Consider the following 14,241-nt stretch of genomic DNA (forward strand, 5'->3'; position numbering starts at 1 on the left):
TCAACGCTGGTGGTGGAGTACCGAGGATATGTATCATAAGGAGTGACTGAACGGTATGTGCCACCTTCACGTGGGCCGCTGAGTAGGCAATCTGGAATAATTTAACTAGGCGGTTAACCACTTAATCTCGGGGTTGGAGAAGAGGACCTTGCTTGGGCTAAGGCCAGACGATCAGTGGAGACGACGATCTGCGTTCCACAGAAAAATGATCAATCAGTTGGCCAGGCCTGTCTTGAGCAATCATTGGCCCAATACGCCTCCAGACGGTGGAGACCAGACAGAAACCATTTCTTCTCTTTTGTGCCACCCAGTTTTTTCCACGCACGAACAGGAGGTCCGGACTCCAGCTTCAAGGAGTAGAGTCTAGAGTAGTAGCCTGTGCAACGAGTCATTTGCGATGTGGTTGAACAACTTCTCGCCGCCGATAGTCACTCCGTAATCCCCGCAAATCCTGCGCTGGGAAACCCATCGAGTCATGAATGGGAAAAAGGGGCGATATGTTCTGTTTGATTCCAAAAAAAAAGAAAGAAAACCCCCCAAATAAAATTCAATAATGTATCTACTGATTTTTATGCGACCTCAAACGGTTGGCCAAATATCCAACGTTGATAAAGATCTAATGCAATGGCCGGCTGACTGAAAGGGACCTGCAAACGCCATCAGTGAGCAAGGGACAATGAATGCACTTTAAATTGAAGTTAGTTGGCAAGGTGCTTACCATATGCCCGGCCTTATCAACTGTCACGAAGGCGAATCGCTGGGCGTCAGCATCGCCCCCCCGCGCCGACGCAGAGACCTCCTTGTACTGGCCGACCGGTGTCAATTCTCCCTCCACAACCGAGAACCAGGGTCTCAGGTCGCGCGATTCAAACTCGGCCTGTCCGTTCCAACGAAGAGCATTGGTCCATCGCAGATTTCCAGCGGTGTTGCACGCAAGGTCCAGGTTGCCATTGTAGATTAGAACGTCGACCTTGTGCTCTAAAGTAGATTGGATCAGGTTCATCGTGTTTGCATACAAGTCATTGCTGCTCTCAAATGCAGCGACAATCCCCGGTGACTCGATGGAGAAATTGTGGATGGCATCAGGGACATCTAGAGCACTCCATACGCTCTTGCTGTTGATGTATTCTTGGACATTAAGTGTAGATGAGTAGCATAGATGCTCTACCTCGCACACCCGAGTGACTAGGCGACTTAGAACCGATTATTTCTCCTCTTTTTGAGTCTCAAACTTACTATCAAATGGATCGCGTCCTCCAGCATGCGACTCACTTTCGAAAAGGTCGAATATTATCCCACAGGGTTCTTCAGTAGCCTTGCAAATGGCTTTATCGGGGTATCGGTAACAGCTTTCATAGACGTACATGCATCTCGGTAGCGCGTCTGCCATGACCTTGCATCGAGTAGCGTTAAACACAGGCGTCTCAACGCCAGGTTTCGTTGTGCAAAGAGTTTCATAAAAGCCATACGTTGTATGCATTGGTGACACGCAACCGTTTCCGATCATGATAGATTTCAGCGGTACCTCCGGTCTCTCCTGATGAATTTTGTTCTGCTTGAGGATTTCGACAGCCATGTTAGGAACATAGTGGCCCTATCAACATCGTCAGCGGTCCTGAAATCTGAGAATCGTCCGGATGACCCTACTCCGTAACTTTCACCCGCTATGTGGAAAGGCACCTCTCTCCTCTCTGGGAAAACCTGGGTCAGGAAGATCTGGAGAAAAATGTACATATCTTCCGCTGCAATTTTCGAGTCCGTAGGCAGATCCGTTCCAGGATCCGTGTATGAGAGCCCAGTCCCCGCTGGCTGGTCCACAAAGATCATGGAGGAGTTCCTGGTCCAGGAGAACGGATTGCGGTGGGTGCCTTCACCTCCATCATCAATCAGGCAGGGTCCAATTTCTACCAGAAGCCCTGTAGCTTTTGTCAGATATAATCGCACTGGGTAGGGATTCTTCCCAGAACGAATGGCTATTTACCAACCAGGCTGCTCACTCCTGGTCCTCCGGTCACCCAGAGCGTCAAAGGGTCAGTCAGGGGATCGTTCAAGCTATCAAAATACCCTTTAAATAGGTTAGAAATCAATCCTTTAGCTCCTATTAACAATAGCGATATGCTCACAAAAGAAAAGATGTTTTCCGTTGGCGTCAAGCCATCCGGTATACTGCTTGGACCCAGCATTGCACAAGTCATCACTCTGTTCCTTGATTCTAATTGAATGAGAGGGAAATTCGGCATGTTGATATCTTATAAAATCCGGGCTGTGGCCTTCAGGTTGTTGAAGAAGCGCAGCTTGGTGTTTACTATCCTCGATACAGAGGATTCGTGGCAGCAGCCCGATCGCCCAGGCCAGCGCCCACACGACAGCTTGCCCACGCATGAAAACTCGGGCCCGAAAGAACAGCTGAACGGAGGATATTCGGACGACGTTTCTTCTTTTCTTTCAGGCAGGGGAGACAGATAGGCGAACGCGTTGCGGGAGAAGTGGTATCGGAGGGGCTGGCGGTGACGCTAGTCCGGTTGTTTTCCCTAATCAGGCAAGTGAGAACGACCAGGGATTCTGAAGGCCACCAGAGCTGCGAAGAATCGTCTCCTGCTGCACTCTCGAGTCAGATTCACACGTCAATTTGGAGGAGTCGTTTGTTTGGCCAGCTGTCGGGGGTTTGGAAAGGTAATATTTCCTGCGTCTTTCCTGATCGGATTTTTTCTCACTGTGCACAGACGTCCCGACATGTCCACAGTCCCCAGCGTGAATGCGATGCCTGCTTGATATGGCAGTACAGAGTGACGAGGCTCCGCTGCTTGGGCTTGAAAGCTGGCCAGTTCTGATCATCACTGCCAAAGGAGACTCTTTCCTTGATTTTCCTCCCATAAAACTTGGGGGAGACGCCCGCCGGTTTTGGCAGAACTGAGCCCTGAAATTTCACACTTGAAATCACTTTCTTAGAGAGATATCCCAATGGCATCACTGGATGATGAACATATTATCAGTAGGATGGGTCTTCTGGCCCTCCCTGCTTGTTGCGTGGCCATATGTCTATACGACGTTCTGTTCATATACCGCCGCCGAAAGTTGCATGAGAATTATCGGTTCACGACGAGACATGCCTTGATCGGACTCCTTGGGCTCTGTTGCTCTTTATTCTGCGCCATTACGATACTAGGCGAGGCATTTGCAGGAGAGGTCTACGAATTCCCTAGACTTCTAGTTGGGGGCTTGTGGGTGAGTCCGATGTTCTCAGCTCGATATCAATTATAAGGCACAGTCGCTGACAAGGCATAGGTTGCCGTATCTCTCTGTCAGCTTACATATCTCACCAGTCGCTCGATTCAATTACTTTCCTTCTTGAATTCCGTGCTGCTTAGTCTAACGTTACTCTTGACAACAAACATCCCACAGCAGGTCTACCCTCTGATCTGGCTCGACACTCCCAAACACTATCTCTCGACGTGGACGTTAATCCAGCTGCTAGCTGCTTTAACAAGTTCTATTTTGGTTCCTCTGGCATCCCCTTCTCATAATTATACCGAGAATGATCTCTATCCACCGCATACTTCTTCACCTCTAACGAGATGGTGTTTATATACGTGGATCAGTCCCCTCATCAATGAGGCATACAAGCGTCGTGGAGACATTAGTTCGGATAATTTGCCACTTTCCACAGCTAAGAGTTCTCCAGAGAATTGGCTTCGGAAGTACACAGAGGCTTGCAAGGACTCGCCGTCACTTCCCAAAGTTCTTTGGAGCCTATTCAAGCGTCGGCTGATGGTTGCAGCCTTCTTCTCGGCCTCCTGCGGATTCTTCGAGCTTGTTGGAACCATTGGTCTTTATCAACTGCTGCTGTATCTTCAAGGATCACCTGAAGCCAAGTTTAGGCCGTGGTTTTCCATAACTTTATTCAGTGTTTGCCCAATCCTGCGTGGGTTATGCATGCAGATATTTGAATATATCGCTACGCATATCATAGGCCACCTCAAAGTCACCGTCATTTCTGCGGTCTTTGACAAACTCATTCATTCCGTGGACAGTACTGGCGTGGATTGCGGCAAACTCCATAACAATATCTCCGCCGACGTCGATAGGTTGGGTACGCTCCGCTATACAGTCATGACAATGTTCATGGTCCCGGTTGAAATTACCGTTGGATCTATTCTTCTCTTCAAAATTATGGGATGGTATTATATTCCAAGTCTGGTTTTCCTTCTGGTCACAAGATTTCCATTGTCCAAATTCATCGCCTCTTCCCAAGGAAAAGCACAGTCCAACATCATGAAATCTACAGATGAGCGGATGAGGAAAACAAACGAAGCCATACGGACCCTCACAACAATCAAAATGATTGGATGTGTACAAGCTTTTGCAGGCAAGATCCTGGATACACGTGGTCGAGAGTTGCAAGCTATTTGGAGAAAGATGCAGATTATCGTGGGATCCGAGGTCTTGTCGACAACATTCACCTTATTCGCTCTCGTCCTATGTCTGTTTCTATACTCGGTTATCGGAGGAAACACGGTCAACCCCGACGTTGTCTTCACAATTGTTGCTGTTTTCAACATCATCAAAAGCATGCTTACCCTGAGCGTACTAGGAGTGGGCCAATACGCGCAAGCAATGATTAGTTTGAAGCGTCTGAGTGAATTTCTGAATGACTCGAACCAACATACGGAAAGCTACTGTAAACTGACAAAAGCTGACAGTAGTGCTGTATCGAGTTCGAATCTTTCAAATAATGATCAGATACGGCTTGTGCAAAACGGTCTCAATGTTGTTTCAGGAAGTATAGGGTATGATCTAGAGGCCTCACTATTTTTTTTTACTTTTTCTTGACTGACAGGATATCCAGGTCAGGCAAATCTCGGCTTCTGCAGTCCTTGATATTTAACACACACTCCAGAGAGTACTCGATTACAATACAGAAGACTCAATTTGAGCCTATAGGATATGCCTCTCAAACCCCATGGCTCCACAATGGCAGTATTAGGGATAATATTCTCCTTGGTTCACCCCTTGTCACTGAACGCTATAAGCAAGTCTTGCACGTATGCGCCTTGGAGCATGACATAGCGAGTTTTCAGGATGGTGACTTCCATAACGTTGGCGAAGCTGGCCGAGGTGTTTCAGGGGGGCAGAGACAGCGTATAGCACTTGCTCGAGCGCTGTTTTCACCAGCAAAGATCCTAGCTCTAGATGATATTCTTTCGGGGCTTGATCCGGTTACTTCTAATTGGATCATTAGAAAAGCGATTCTTGGGCCTTTGGCACAAAATAGAACAATTGTTCTTGCTACCAACGACGTCAGATGCGCCCAAATGGCCAATATGGTCATCAAATTGGAACAAGGAAAGGTTAAGGGTATCATCCAGGGCCCCGAGATCACAGAACGCCTCGAACCTGAAGAAACAGACTTGGAACCGCCAGTCCCAGTTGCATCTCCTTGCAAATCCAATTCGAAACCAACCGGTTCTCCTGAGTCCGAAGATCTTGACAAGTTCGCTGGAGGGGTTTCTGGCTTTTCTTGTGGTGAGTAGAGTCCACTATCTGGGATCTTGACCATGGGCTCACTTGGCTAGCATACAATTATCTACGGTCCTTCGGGAACAGGACATTCCTTTCGATAACATTTATATTCATGGTGGGCGCTCAGGCGATGGACATCATGCTGCCTTGGTGGCTTTCAGTCTGGAGTCGAACAGAGAGCGGGAGCAACGCGGAGATGTCAACTAATGTGTACATGGGGATTTTTACAGGCATGTGATCTCCCTGTTCGTTTCCTATATACACCCTGCTAATAATAAACCATATAGGCCTTGGGCTAGCACAAGTTCTGGTATTGGCAGCCTCACTTCTCCTCTTGTATTCGGGTGCATGGCGAGCAAGTCGCGATAAACATTTACAATTACTCACCACGGTCCTCGGAGCTACATATTCTTGGATAATTCATACACCAGCGGGTCAGATCATCAACCGATTCTCCTCCGACATAACGAGCTTAGATGACACTCTGATACGGACGTTCCGACCGGTCCTCGAGACATACTCGTCGATTGCCCTTCGAATTCTGACGGTTTCTTCTCTGATCCCATTGTTTATACTCCCGTCAATCATCCTGACTGCCCTGGCCATCTATACCGGTCGTCGGTACCGATTTGCATCAACGGCCACGAAGCACATGTATGCGGGCAGCTTGACTCCTTTATACCACGGGATCACCGAGACCGTGTCTGGTCTGGCGACCATACATGCCTTCCGAGCTGAAAGAGTGCTACAAACACGTTTTAACGGGGCTGTCCACCACCATGTACGAACCTGGGAAGCTGTCAGTGACCTCCAGCGTTGGTTGGCGGTTCGAATGGACATTTTCGTCGCATTAATATCTTTTTCTGTGGCGACACTAGCCATGCTGCAGCAGAACCCAAGCCCGGCGGTAGTTGGCCTCAGCTTGACATTGACAACCGGGCTGTGTACCGCTCTTCTGTGTGAGTTGTTTTCCTTCCCGCCATGCACAAATCTAGACCTTTGAGCGCTAATTTACAAGAAGATCTTGTTTACCTCTCTAGCCTACTGGAGATCGAGCTGACCAGCTACCATCGGATTGAGAATTATCTGGAAAAACTGCCGCAAGAAAGCTGCCAATCCGAGCACGGAAATGAGACAGTAGACGATGACTGGCCCGCCGGGGGGGCAATCGAGGTTCATCATTTGTCAGCGGGCTACTCAATGCATGATGAGTGTGTGATTCGTGAAATGAGCTTTGCAGCCAACCCTGGTGATCGGATCGCCATTGTAGGACGAACCGGGAGCGGTAAAACCACGCTGGCATTGAGTCTGCTGCGGATGACAGCGCGACTCGGCGGTGCCATCAGGGTCGACGGGGTCGACATTGAGGATATCTCGGTCGATACTCTCCGGCGACACATCACATTCATCCCCCAGGAACCCGTCTTGTTTAACGGCACCATCCGCACCAACCTAGATATGACAGGTACTGTCGGAGATGACCGATTACAGTCTGCTTTGAGCGATATTGCGGGAGACACACGGTGGAAGCTGGATGACGTGGTGGAAGCAAACGGGCAAAATATGTCTCAGGGGGAGCGACAGCTGATCGCACTGGCGCGTGCAATGGTCGGTAAGGCCAAGATCCTCGTCATCGACGAAGCCACTGCCAATCTCGATCAAGCCAGCGAAGACCGCCTCCACGCCGTACTACACGATAAATTCAGCGATTGCACCACCGTCACCATCACCCATCGGTTACACAACATTCTCGATCACGATCAGGTCCTAGTTCTGGAGAACGGACGTGTGGTGGAGCATGGCCAGCCGGGCCACTTGCTCCGCCAAGGAAAGGGTCCATTCCATGGAATGTGGGCGCACAAATCCTAAACCAACTATCCCATCATTTCCGGTCGCAAAAAGCGAGAGCATGGGCCGGGGGGATATCGCCCCGAGGCAACCTTCGGTGTGACTCTCCGCTGTGGTTTGCCTCCACACTTCCGTGGTCGGTGGCCAGTAGCGAACAGGGTCACACAGCTTATTTCTGAAGGGAGGGGGGAAAGATCTGCAGTTCCAGCCTAGCCTCAGAGGTTCGCTGATCGACTATGGATCTGCCGGGGGGGTGGCCCCGTTAGTTGTTATATCCACGCCTGGTTCTCTTGTGCCCCGGGGACCAGAAGTCCTTGAGAAGCCTTACGTGCCTGTCTTGTTCAACTTCGCCCATGTCGCGCTGGCCGAGAAACTCCTCCTAACCCTCTTCTCCCCCCAAATTGCATCGTCTTTTGCCCCCCCCATTCTCGTCTCACTGCGTTGCTCATGCCCCTGGCTGCGACCCGACCGACCGGCCCGGAAAAACCCGCCAAAAGGCGGAATGTCATCTCGCGTGGCCGCACAGGCTGTTTGACTTGTCGGCGGCGGCGCTTGCGCTGTGATGAAGCGAAGCCCAGTTGCAATAATGTATTCTATATACACACATTGGCCCCTTTCATTGTCATCTGTCTGCTGACGTTTTTTCTCTTTTTTTCTCGCTCGTCTCGAATTGTAGTGCAAACGCACGAACCTTGAATGTGAAGGCTATGCCCAGCGAATTGCCTTTCGAGATCAGACCAGCCTCGTCGTTCAACGAGCCCAAAGCAAATCTTCGAAGAAAGCGCGGCAGAGTGACACCAAGGGCAAGAGTGATGGAGCTTCCCATGGGACCCGGGCTCCCACGGACGGGGTTAATGTAGACCGTCGCGGGTCGGGCACTCCAGCGTCGTCACATAGTGCCGATGGGGTCTTGAACATCATAGCGTGGAACAGTGTCGACTCCTATGCGACAGTGCCCCGAGAGTCTCGGTCGCAAGATGTGCCATCTGATTCTGAGGAGAGTTACGCTCATCAAGATGATGCAACTGCACGCTCCTCTTCGTCCTCGTCACCAGAATACATTCCGTCACCGGAGAGTGGAGTGTCGAATGCATCGATGAGCCTCATGGGCGCCTTCGAGTTTCCAGAGGATTATACATATTATGAGTATTCCATCAGTCGGAGCTTTGCGAGTCTTAATCGGGTTTTCCAGGCGTCAGACATCTTAAAGTCAGAGCCCATGTCGTCACATGTGTACGACGCCGCCATGGCGTTGGCCGCACTCAACCTCTCAACCATGGAGGTCTACCCTCGAGGATCGATGCATCTCCGTCGCCACGCTTTCCACCACAGTCTTAAAGCGGTTCAGGGGATACGTGTCGATCTCGCGTCTCCGCGGACGGCCACGGGGTTGGTTCGCTCGACCGATGTTGACACGTCATTCTCGCTCTTTGCAACCATCATGCTACTCTCCAATTTTGAGCTGCAGCGGGGTTGTCTGTTGTCCTGGCGGTCGCACATGCGGGGCGCTGCATCATGTCTGGCTGGCTGGTACAAAGACATCGCGAAGAAAACCGCGGGGATGCTCATGATCAAGTCTTTTGCACGGATGGCACTCCTACTGCGGCTGTATAACCAAGATTATTCCGTCACCACGTCCGATATCATGCCGTCCAAGCTGGCTGATTGGTTAAATATGCTCCTCAGACGCTCGACTCAGATGCAAGACCGGCTCTTGCTCCTCGTCGAGGAGGTGACGCTCCTAGAGATCCAGAAACGCCAAGAGCCCGCCCTGGACGAGAAATGGACCCTCCAAAGTGCCGTCCTGCTTGCCAACCTAGATGCATGGTGGAAGGATTTGTCCGCATCGGAGCGCCCCGAGGATGACCTTTCCAGCGGCGCATATTTGACCATCTCATCGCTGGACCCGTCCACCGGTACGCCAAGCCTCCTGCGGGTTCCATCCCTCTCTTTTCCGCACTCATCTGATCCCTGCGCGGCTGCGGTCAACTACGCCGCATATCTCTGTACCGGAATGCGGGCACGCACCCGCTACGTGCCTGGCCTGGGGCGGCTCTTGCCTCCGGACGCCGAGGAAGTAGCCCTGACCATCTGCCGAATCGCGGCGGGGATCTCACCGGTCCTATTCGGTCAAGCCTTCACATACAGCTATGGCATGCTACCGTCAGTGGTCGGGGCGTACCGCTGGTCGAGCAATACGGGCCTACGCGAATGGGTCAAGGACTGGCTGCGCCGGTACCAGGGCTCAAGGGAGGGGATCTGGAACGTGAGCCAAACACTGCGCATCCTCGCCGCCATGGAGCAGGCCGAGCAGGCCGAGAGCCCATCCATAACGTGGCAGCTAGTCACGGCACGGGTCGTTGACGAGGAGCAAGATCCCTCACCAGACCTGGAGGAGACGGACAGCAGTAGAAAGCGATTCAAACTCATGATCCGCAAGAAAACCCAAGAGGGGGCGGACTGTACCAACATCATTACGATCGAGTAAACCGCTTGCTGCTGCTGCCATATACCGTCCTCGCTGGGTGACTTCTACACTAATACCCTCACCGACTCTTAACTAATGCATAATGACTTATGAGTGTTTTTCTTTTTCTCTTTTTTAGATTGGAGGGGAGAAAGGCTGGGACAGGAGTATGTCAACTTACGGGATTTGGAATAATAGAGAGCTTAATGACCATACAGGCGATGAATCCTATTTTATCATCTATCATCTACCACTACATAGGTACAGGCGCAAATCCAAATAGAGGATCGAAAGTATACGGCAACGTGGGAAATGGAAATACTTCTTCATGAACTGGTTGTCATACAGACGTAGATCGTGTACGTACAAGCGCGAAATCATTGTCACACAACACCGCCGCTATCAAAAAGACCAGAAAAGCTCGAACTGGACATAGATCTTCCCTCCTCCTAGGCCAAGAATGCCTAATCTGTCTCCAAGCGCTTCATTTGTGTTGGGGGGGAAAGGGAGAAATAGAAAAATCGATGTAGCCAAAAACGCCGTCAAAGGTATGCCCTGAACCAAGAGTTTTGTCTCCGAATAAACCCCATGATTAAAAATAATGAACGCAATTTCAAGAAGAAGAAAAGATGCATCGAACGACCAACAAAGCCATTCCATCGAATGTCACAGCCAACCATGATGCAACGGCATGGGGTATGCAAGAAAAAAAGGCCCCGCCGAACAGGTGGGAGGAAGAATGAAAAATAAAGGACAAGAAGGAAAAAATGTGAAAAGAAGAAGAAGAGGAGGAAGAAGAATAGCCAAACAGGGACCAGAAGCCTGTCAACAAGCAAGGGGGAGGGGTACGAGGCGTCGATTATTTGACCCGCGTGGTGCTGCTGGTGCTCCCAATCCGGCCACTCGGCTTCCGGACACCTCTCGAATCACCCTTGCTGTCGGTGGCCCGGCGAGGACTCGTGCGGACTTTGGCCATGGCAATTCCGCTGCCGCTCTTGGTGCTGACGGGTGTCTTGGGTGCAGAATAGTTGGGGTCGGCCCAGTTCTCGCGGTCCTCGAGGATCTCGTCAGTGAGGGTGTAACTAGCCTTCACGGTAGTCGCGGTGTAGCTGATGGATCGCTGCGTGGGTGATGCCACCGGCGACTTGGACGAACGCTTTGAGAGCATACGAAGCTGGGTCTCTTCCTCGCTCTCGCTGCTGTCATTGCTGAGCCGATGGCCTCGGTGGCTGGTGGATTCAGTGGTCTTCGAGGCGTCCTTGTCCACGTGAAGGCCACCTGACGGGTTGCGAGCATAAGGATGGTGCCGTGAATCCTTGCGGTGAGATTTGCGAGGTTGACCGGGAGTTGGTGCCGGCAAATTTTCATCCATAACAGCGCCAGCCCCTTCATTGTGGTCGATTTCTCCAAGCGCCGCGCGCTTCGAGTGACCGTTGTTGGGAGGCGTGGAAACCGGGCCATTGCTTCCGCGTTGCTTGGTAGTAGTCCTACCCGGGGTCACAGGAGCAACAAGAGCCAACTTTTCCTTCATCGAATCCTCAAACCACCATTCACGGAATGCACCTTGGTTGAGATGCAGCCAGTGTTGCTGAGGACCAACCACCATGCCAGGCCGCATGAACCGCATAAATGCGATCACCTCATTTGCCGTGAAGCCGTGTCGGTAGATAAGATATGCGCCAATAAGGCAGCCTGTACGGCCCAAGCCCGCCTTGCAGTGAACTGCTATCGACTTGTCCTTGACTGTAATCATATCATGCGCCATTTTGATGAAGCGGCGAACCAGCGGCAGAGGCGGGCATGTACCGTCCTCGAAGATCATATCAACGTGGTTGATGCCCAATGCTGTGAAATACGAGGGCGAGTAGAGCTCTGAGTTCAAACGCACAACCAGACCGATGTTGCGTGACGAGAAATGAGCCAGGACGTTCTTGAAAGGAAGAGGCAGCTTCGAGGCGAAGACTTCGGATACCGTGGAGGGCAAAGCCGCGTACTCGGGCGTGTTCGCAGGGACGACGGCAATGGGTTGGTGCTGGGGCGATGCAAAGGCGAGGAACTGAGGGCTGATCCAGTTGAAGTCGCCCATGTCCACTCGTTCGTACTTCTCATACCTAGCGCTCGTTTTTAGTAATACAAATGGTTTTTCTGGTTTGGGCATGACATACTCTTCAAGGTTGAAGTCTCGGAGCCCACACAGAGACTGTTCCTTCGCCTTCCACACACCGTACACAACATCTTGGATGTTCAGAACAAAATCGGCCTGGCTGTATCCTGCATCACGGAAGGGCATATACGGGGGATCGGCTTGGGCGATAGGAGCCAGGGCCAGATGAGGGGGCCAAGATTGGATGAGCACCATGTAGCAAGCAACCAAACACGCAGCGTTTGCGCGGCTGCGGGCGTCAGACTTGCTGTAGAAGACGACAGCCCGGTCATTGTTGGCCGGGTCGCCGAGAATCTCATGAAACTGCACCGCAAAGCGATACAGATGACCGATGTGGAGAGGGCCAAAGTCCGCATGAAACGCGTTGTAGAGCAAGGTATCATCAACAGTGAAGTACACCGGAGATCGTTTTCTGGGGGTGGTCGGTGTTGCGCCGGGTTGTGCTCTCGCTGAGCGCTTGCTCGGTGATCTGGTATGATCCACAGGATAAGGGAATGGAGTTCTCGCATCCGGAGTCGAGTCGTAGGAGGCCAGGTACAGCCGGTCTATCCGTTCATCGCTGATCAGTTGACCCGGATCACTGCAGTCAGAGTCGGTAGCAGCAGCACGTACCTTGAATATACTCGATCACCTGGCCATAGCTACCCGATTGAGGGGACATTTTGCCTGCAGCCTGGTGGTACACTGGGGAATAATAAACAAGCTTGAAGAATGCTAGGTAGACCGCAACGATGCGGGAGACGGAGGAAAAATAGAGATGAGGCGAGGATCACAAGGACTTTAGAAGAAGTTCGTTGAGCTAAAAGGTCATGCTTTAGTGATTTGCTAATGCCCCGACTGCTGTCTTTTCTCGCTCACAACCGCGGAGAGAGAACACGCCCAATTGACTGCGAAGAGCCTAAGGATATGGGAAACGATAATCGCAGACCAATTCACTCCGGCCTGATGCGGAGCGAGATGCAAAAGAACAGCAACGGCGATGGCAGAGCGAGCGCAGGTGAGCAGGTGAGAGAGAGCGGAGATGAAGATGTTGTTGGAGGGACAGGGACATGCAACCACGAGATTACACCTTTTCGGCAGCCAGAGATGCACGCTAAGTGGCTGTTATGTTGTGGTGAGCCGAATGCGGTAAGGCGCCAGCTGTTGACAGGACAACCGCCATTGGAAGCCTCATAATTCAGGCTCCCTCAGGCTCCTTCAGGCTCCCCGGCACTTGGACCGTTGGGCTCGGGCCGGAACATCCCCGATTCCTGTCAGGTCCTTCTCCACACCAAAACAAATAACCTCCTTAAACCGTCGCCCACAACAAACAAGGCGCCATGCGTGTTCGAAGCACAGACATCGTCACCAGGGGCAGGCGGATTACCTCATTCTGAGGCGTGGCATCTAACTACGGAGTACTCTACAGACGAGCTGCCAGCAAACCAACAGCGTCACCTCGGATGACGTGGTTTGGTTTAGTCCTTTCTTCACAGTGACTAGTTACTGTACAACGTGTCCTTTAACTAGTCATTATTATTATTCACTCTTGTTGCAGTGGATATGCCTCGAGTCGCCACGAGAAGCTAAAATCCAGCAGAGGTTTTATGCCTAATCTTTCGTCCGAATAACTAAATATCGATTCTCAACGGGTTTCAAACTGGTTTGGGCCTATTTGAAATCACTGGGAAAGGACCGTGTGTCGATACCCTGGAAATCATGATCAAGGCTCTTCGAGTACTTGCAAAGAAGCCGAATACTCCAGCCAATTGCTCCTCCGCCGAACTCGAAAATCAAGGCATGGTGTTGATTTCATTGCCTCAGCCATTTCAGAGTACCAATAATATTTCATTATCGATTAGACAAATAGCCAGATCATGCTCCTGGAAACATCAAGTACTAAGGGGTACATACCACAAGTTGTCGTCAAGAGATCTATGACCAGTTTAAATGGTCTATTGCCAACAGCGCATTCATTCCTTGCTTCAAACACAGAATAAAAATCTATGCCGCTGATACCTGATTTGTTGATCCATGTGCCAGCAGCTCGACTTGGTTAACTCTAATTATTCAACATTGATCTATGAACTACAAGTGTGGCAGCCATTCAGCTTTAGGCAAGGTATCGGGGGTATATAGCTACGGTGTGAAGATTTTCTTCCTCGATCTGGTCTTTACCACTATAAGCAGTATTGAATTAGTCGTTTATATCTTATCTGTATCTCTTGGAAATAGATTGAGAATGCTGTCCGCAATCGAAGTA

The 14,241-nt window shown here is 50.9% G+C and overlaps 4 protein-coding genes across 4 annotated transcripts; 2 read left to right on the top strand and 2 right to left on the bottom strand.

Moving 5' to 3' along the window:
• Nucleotides 1-616: 616 nt before the first annotated feature.
• On the bottom strand, nt 617-2,382 carry ASPZODRAFT_55251 (hypothetical protein; the record flags this gene model as incomplete). The annotated part of the gene is made up of 5 exons (XM_022728531.1): nt 617-1,185; nt 1,237-1,594; nt 1,648-1,916; nt 1,982-2,065; nt 2,124-2,382. The coding sequence occupies 5 exons, from the start codon at nt 2,380-2,382 to the stop codon at nt 617-619; spliced, it is 1,539 nt and encodes a 512-aa protein (XP_022586204.1).
• Nucleotides 2,383-2,699: 317 nt separating this feature from the next.
• On the top strand, nt 2,700-7,602 carry ASPZODRAFT_451934 (hypothetical protein). Its single transcript, XM_022728363.1, has 6 exons — nt 2,700-3,225; nt 3,286-4,787; nt 4,847-5,523; nt 5,574-5,750; nt 5,808-6,479; nt 6,542-7,602. Exons 1-6 carry the CDS (start codon nt 2,962-2,964, stop codon nt 7,387-7,389), a joined length of 4,140 nt encoding a protein of 1,379 aa, XP_022586205.1. The 5' UTR covers nt 2,700-2,961; the 3' UTR covers nt 7,390-7,602.
• Nucleotides 7,603-7,815: 213 nt separating this feature from the next.
• Nucleotides 7,816-9,856, top strand: ASPZODRAFT_12510 (hypothetical protein; the record flags this gene model as incomplete). The annotated part of the gene is made up of 2 exons (XM_022721417.1): nt 7,816-7,956; nt 8,045-9,856. 2 exons carry the CDS (start codon nt 7,816-7,818, stop codon nt 9,854-9,856), a joined length of 1,953 nt encoding a protein of 650 aa, XP_022586206.1.
• Nucleotides 9,857-10,694: 838 nt separating this feature from the next.
• ASPZODRAFT_138769 (hypothetical protein) lies at nt 10,695-12,660 on the bottom strand (the record flags this gene model as incomplete). Its single annotated transcript, XM_022724489.1, has 2 exons — nt 10,695-12,544; nt 12,612-12,660. 2 exons carry the CDS (start codon nt 12,658-12,660, stop codon nt 10,695-10,697), a joined length of 1,899 nt encoding a protein of 632 aa, XP_022586207.1.
• Nucleotides 12,661-14,241: the final 1,581 nt, after the last annotated feature.

The sequence above is a fragment of the Penicilliopsis zonata genome (assembly GCF_001890105.1).
Source record: "Penicilliopsis zonata CBS 506.65 unplaced genomic scaffold ASPZOscaffold_1, whole genome shotgun sequence".
Taxonomy (NCBI): domain Eukaryota; kingdom Fungi; phylum Ascomycota; class Eurotiomycetes; order Eurotiales; family Aspergillaceae; genus Penicilliopsis; species Penicilliopsis zonata.

Bases quoted from the DNA above. Each gene is read 5' to 3' on its own strand.
- ASPZODRAFT_451934 (XM_022728363.1), top strand. From the start codon at position 2,962: ATGGCATCACTGGATGATGAACATATTATCAGTAGGATGGGTCTTCTG. The intron at 5,524-5,573 runs GTGAGTAGAGTC...TCACTTGGCTAG, and splicing joins GGTTTCTGGCTTTTCTTGTG to CATACAATTATCTACGGTCC. The intron at 6,480-6,541 runs GTGAGTTGTTTT...ATTTACAAGAAG, and splicing joins GCTGTGTACCGCTCTTCTGT to ATCTTGTTTACCTCTCTAGC.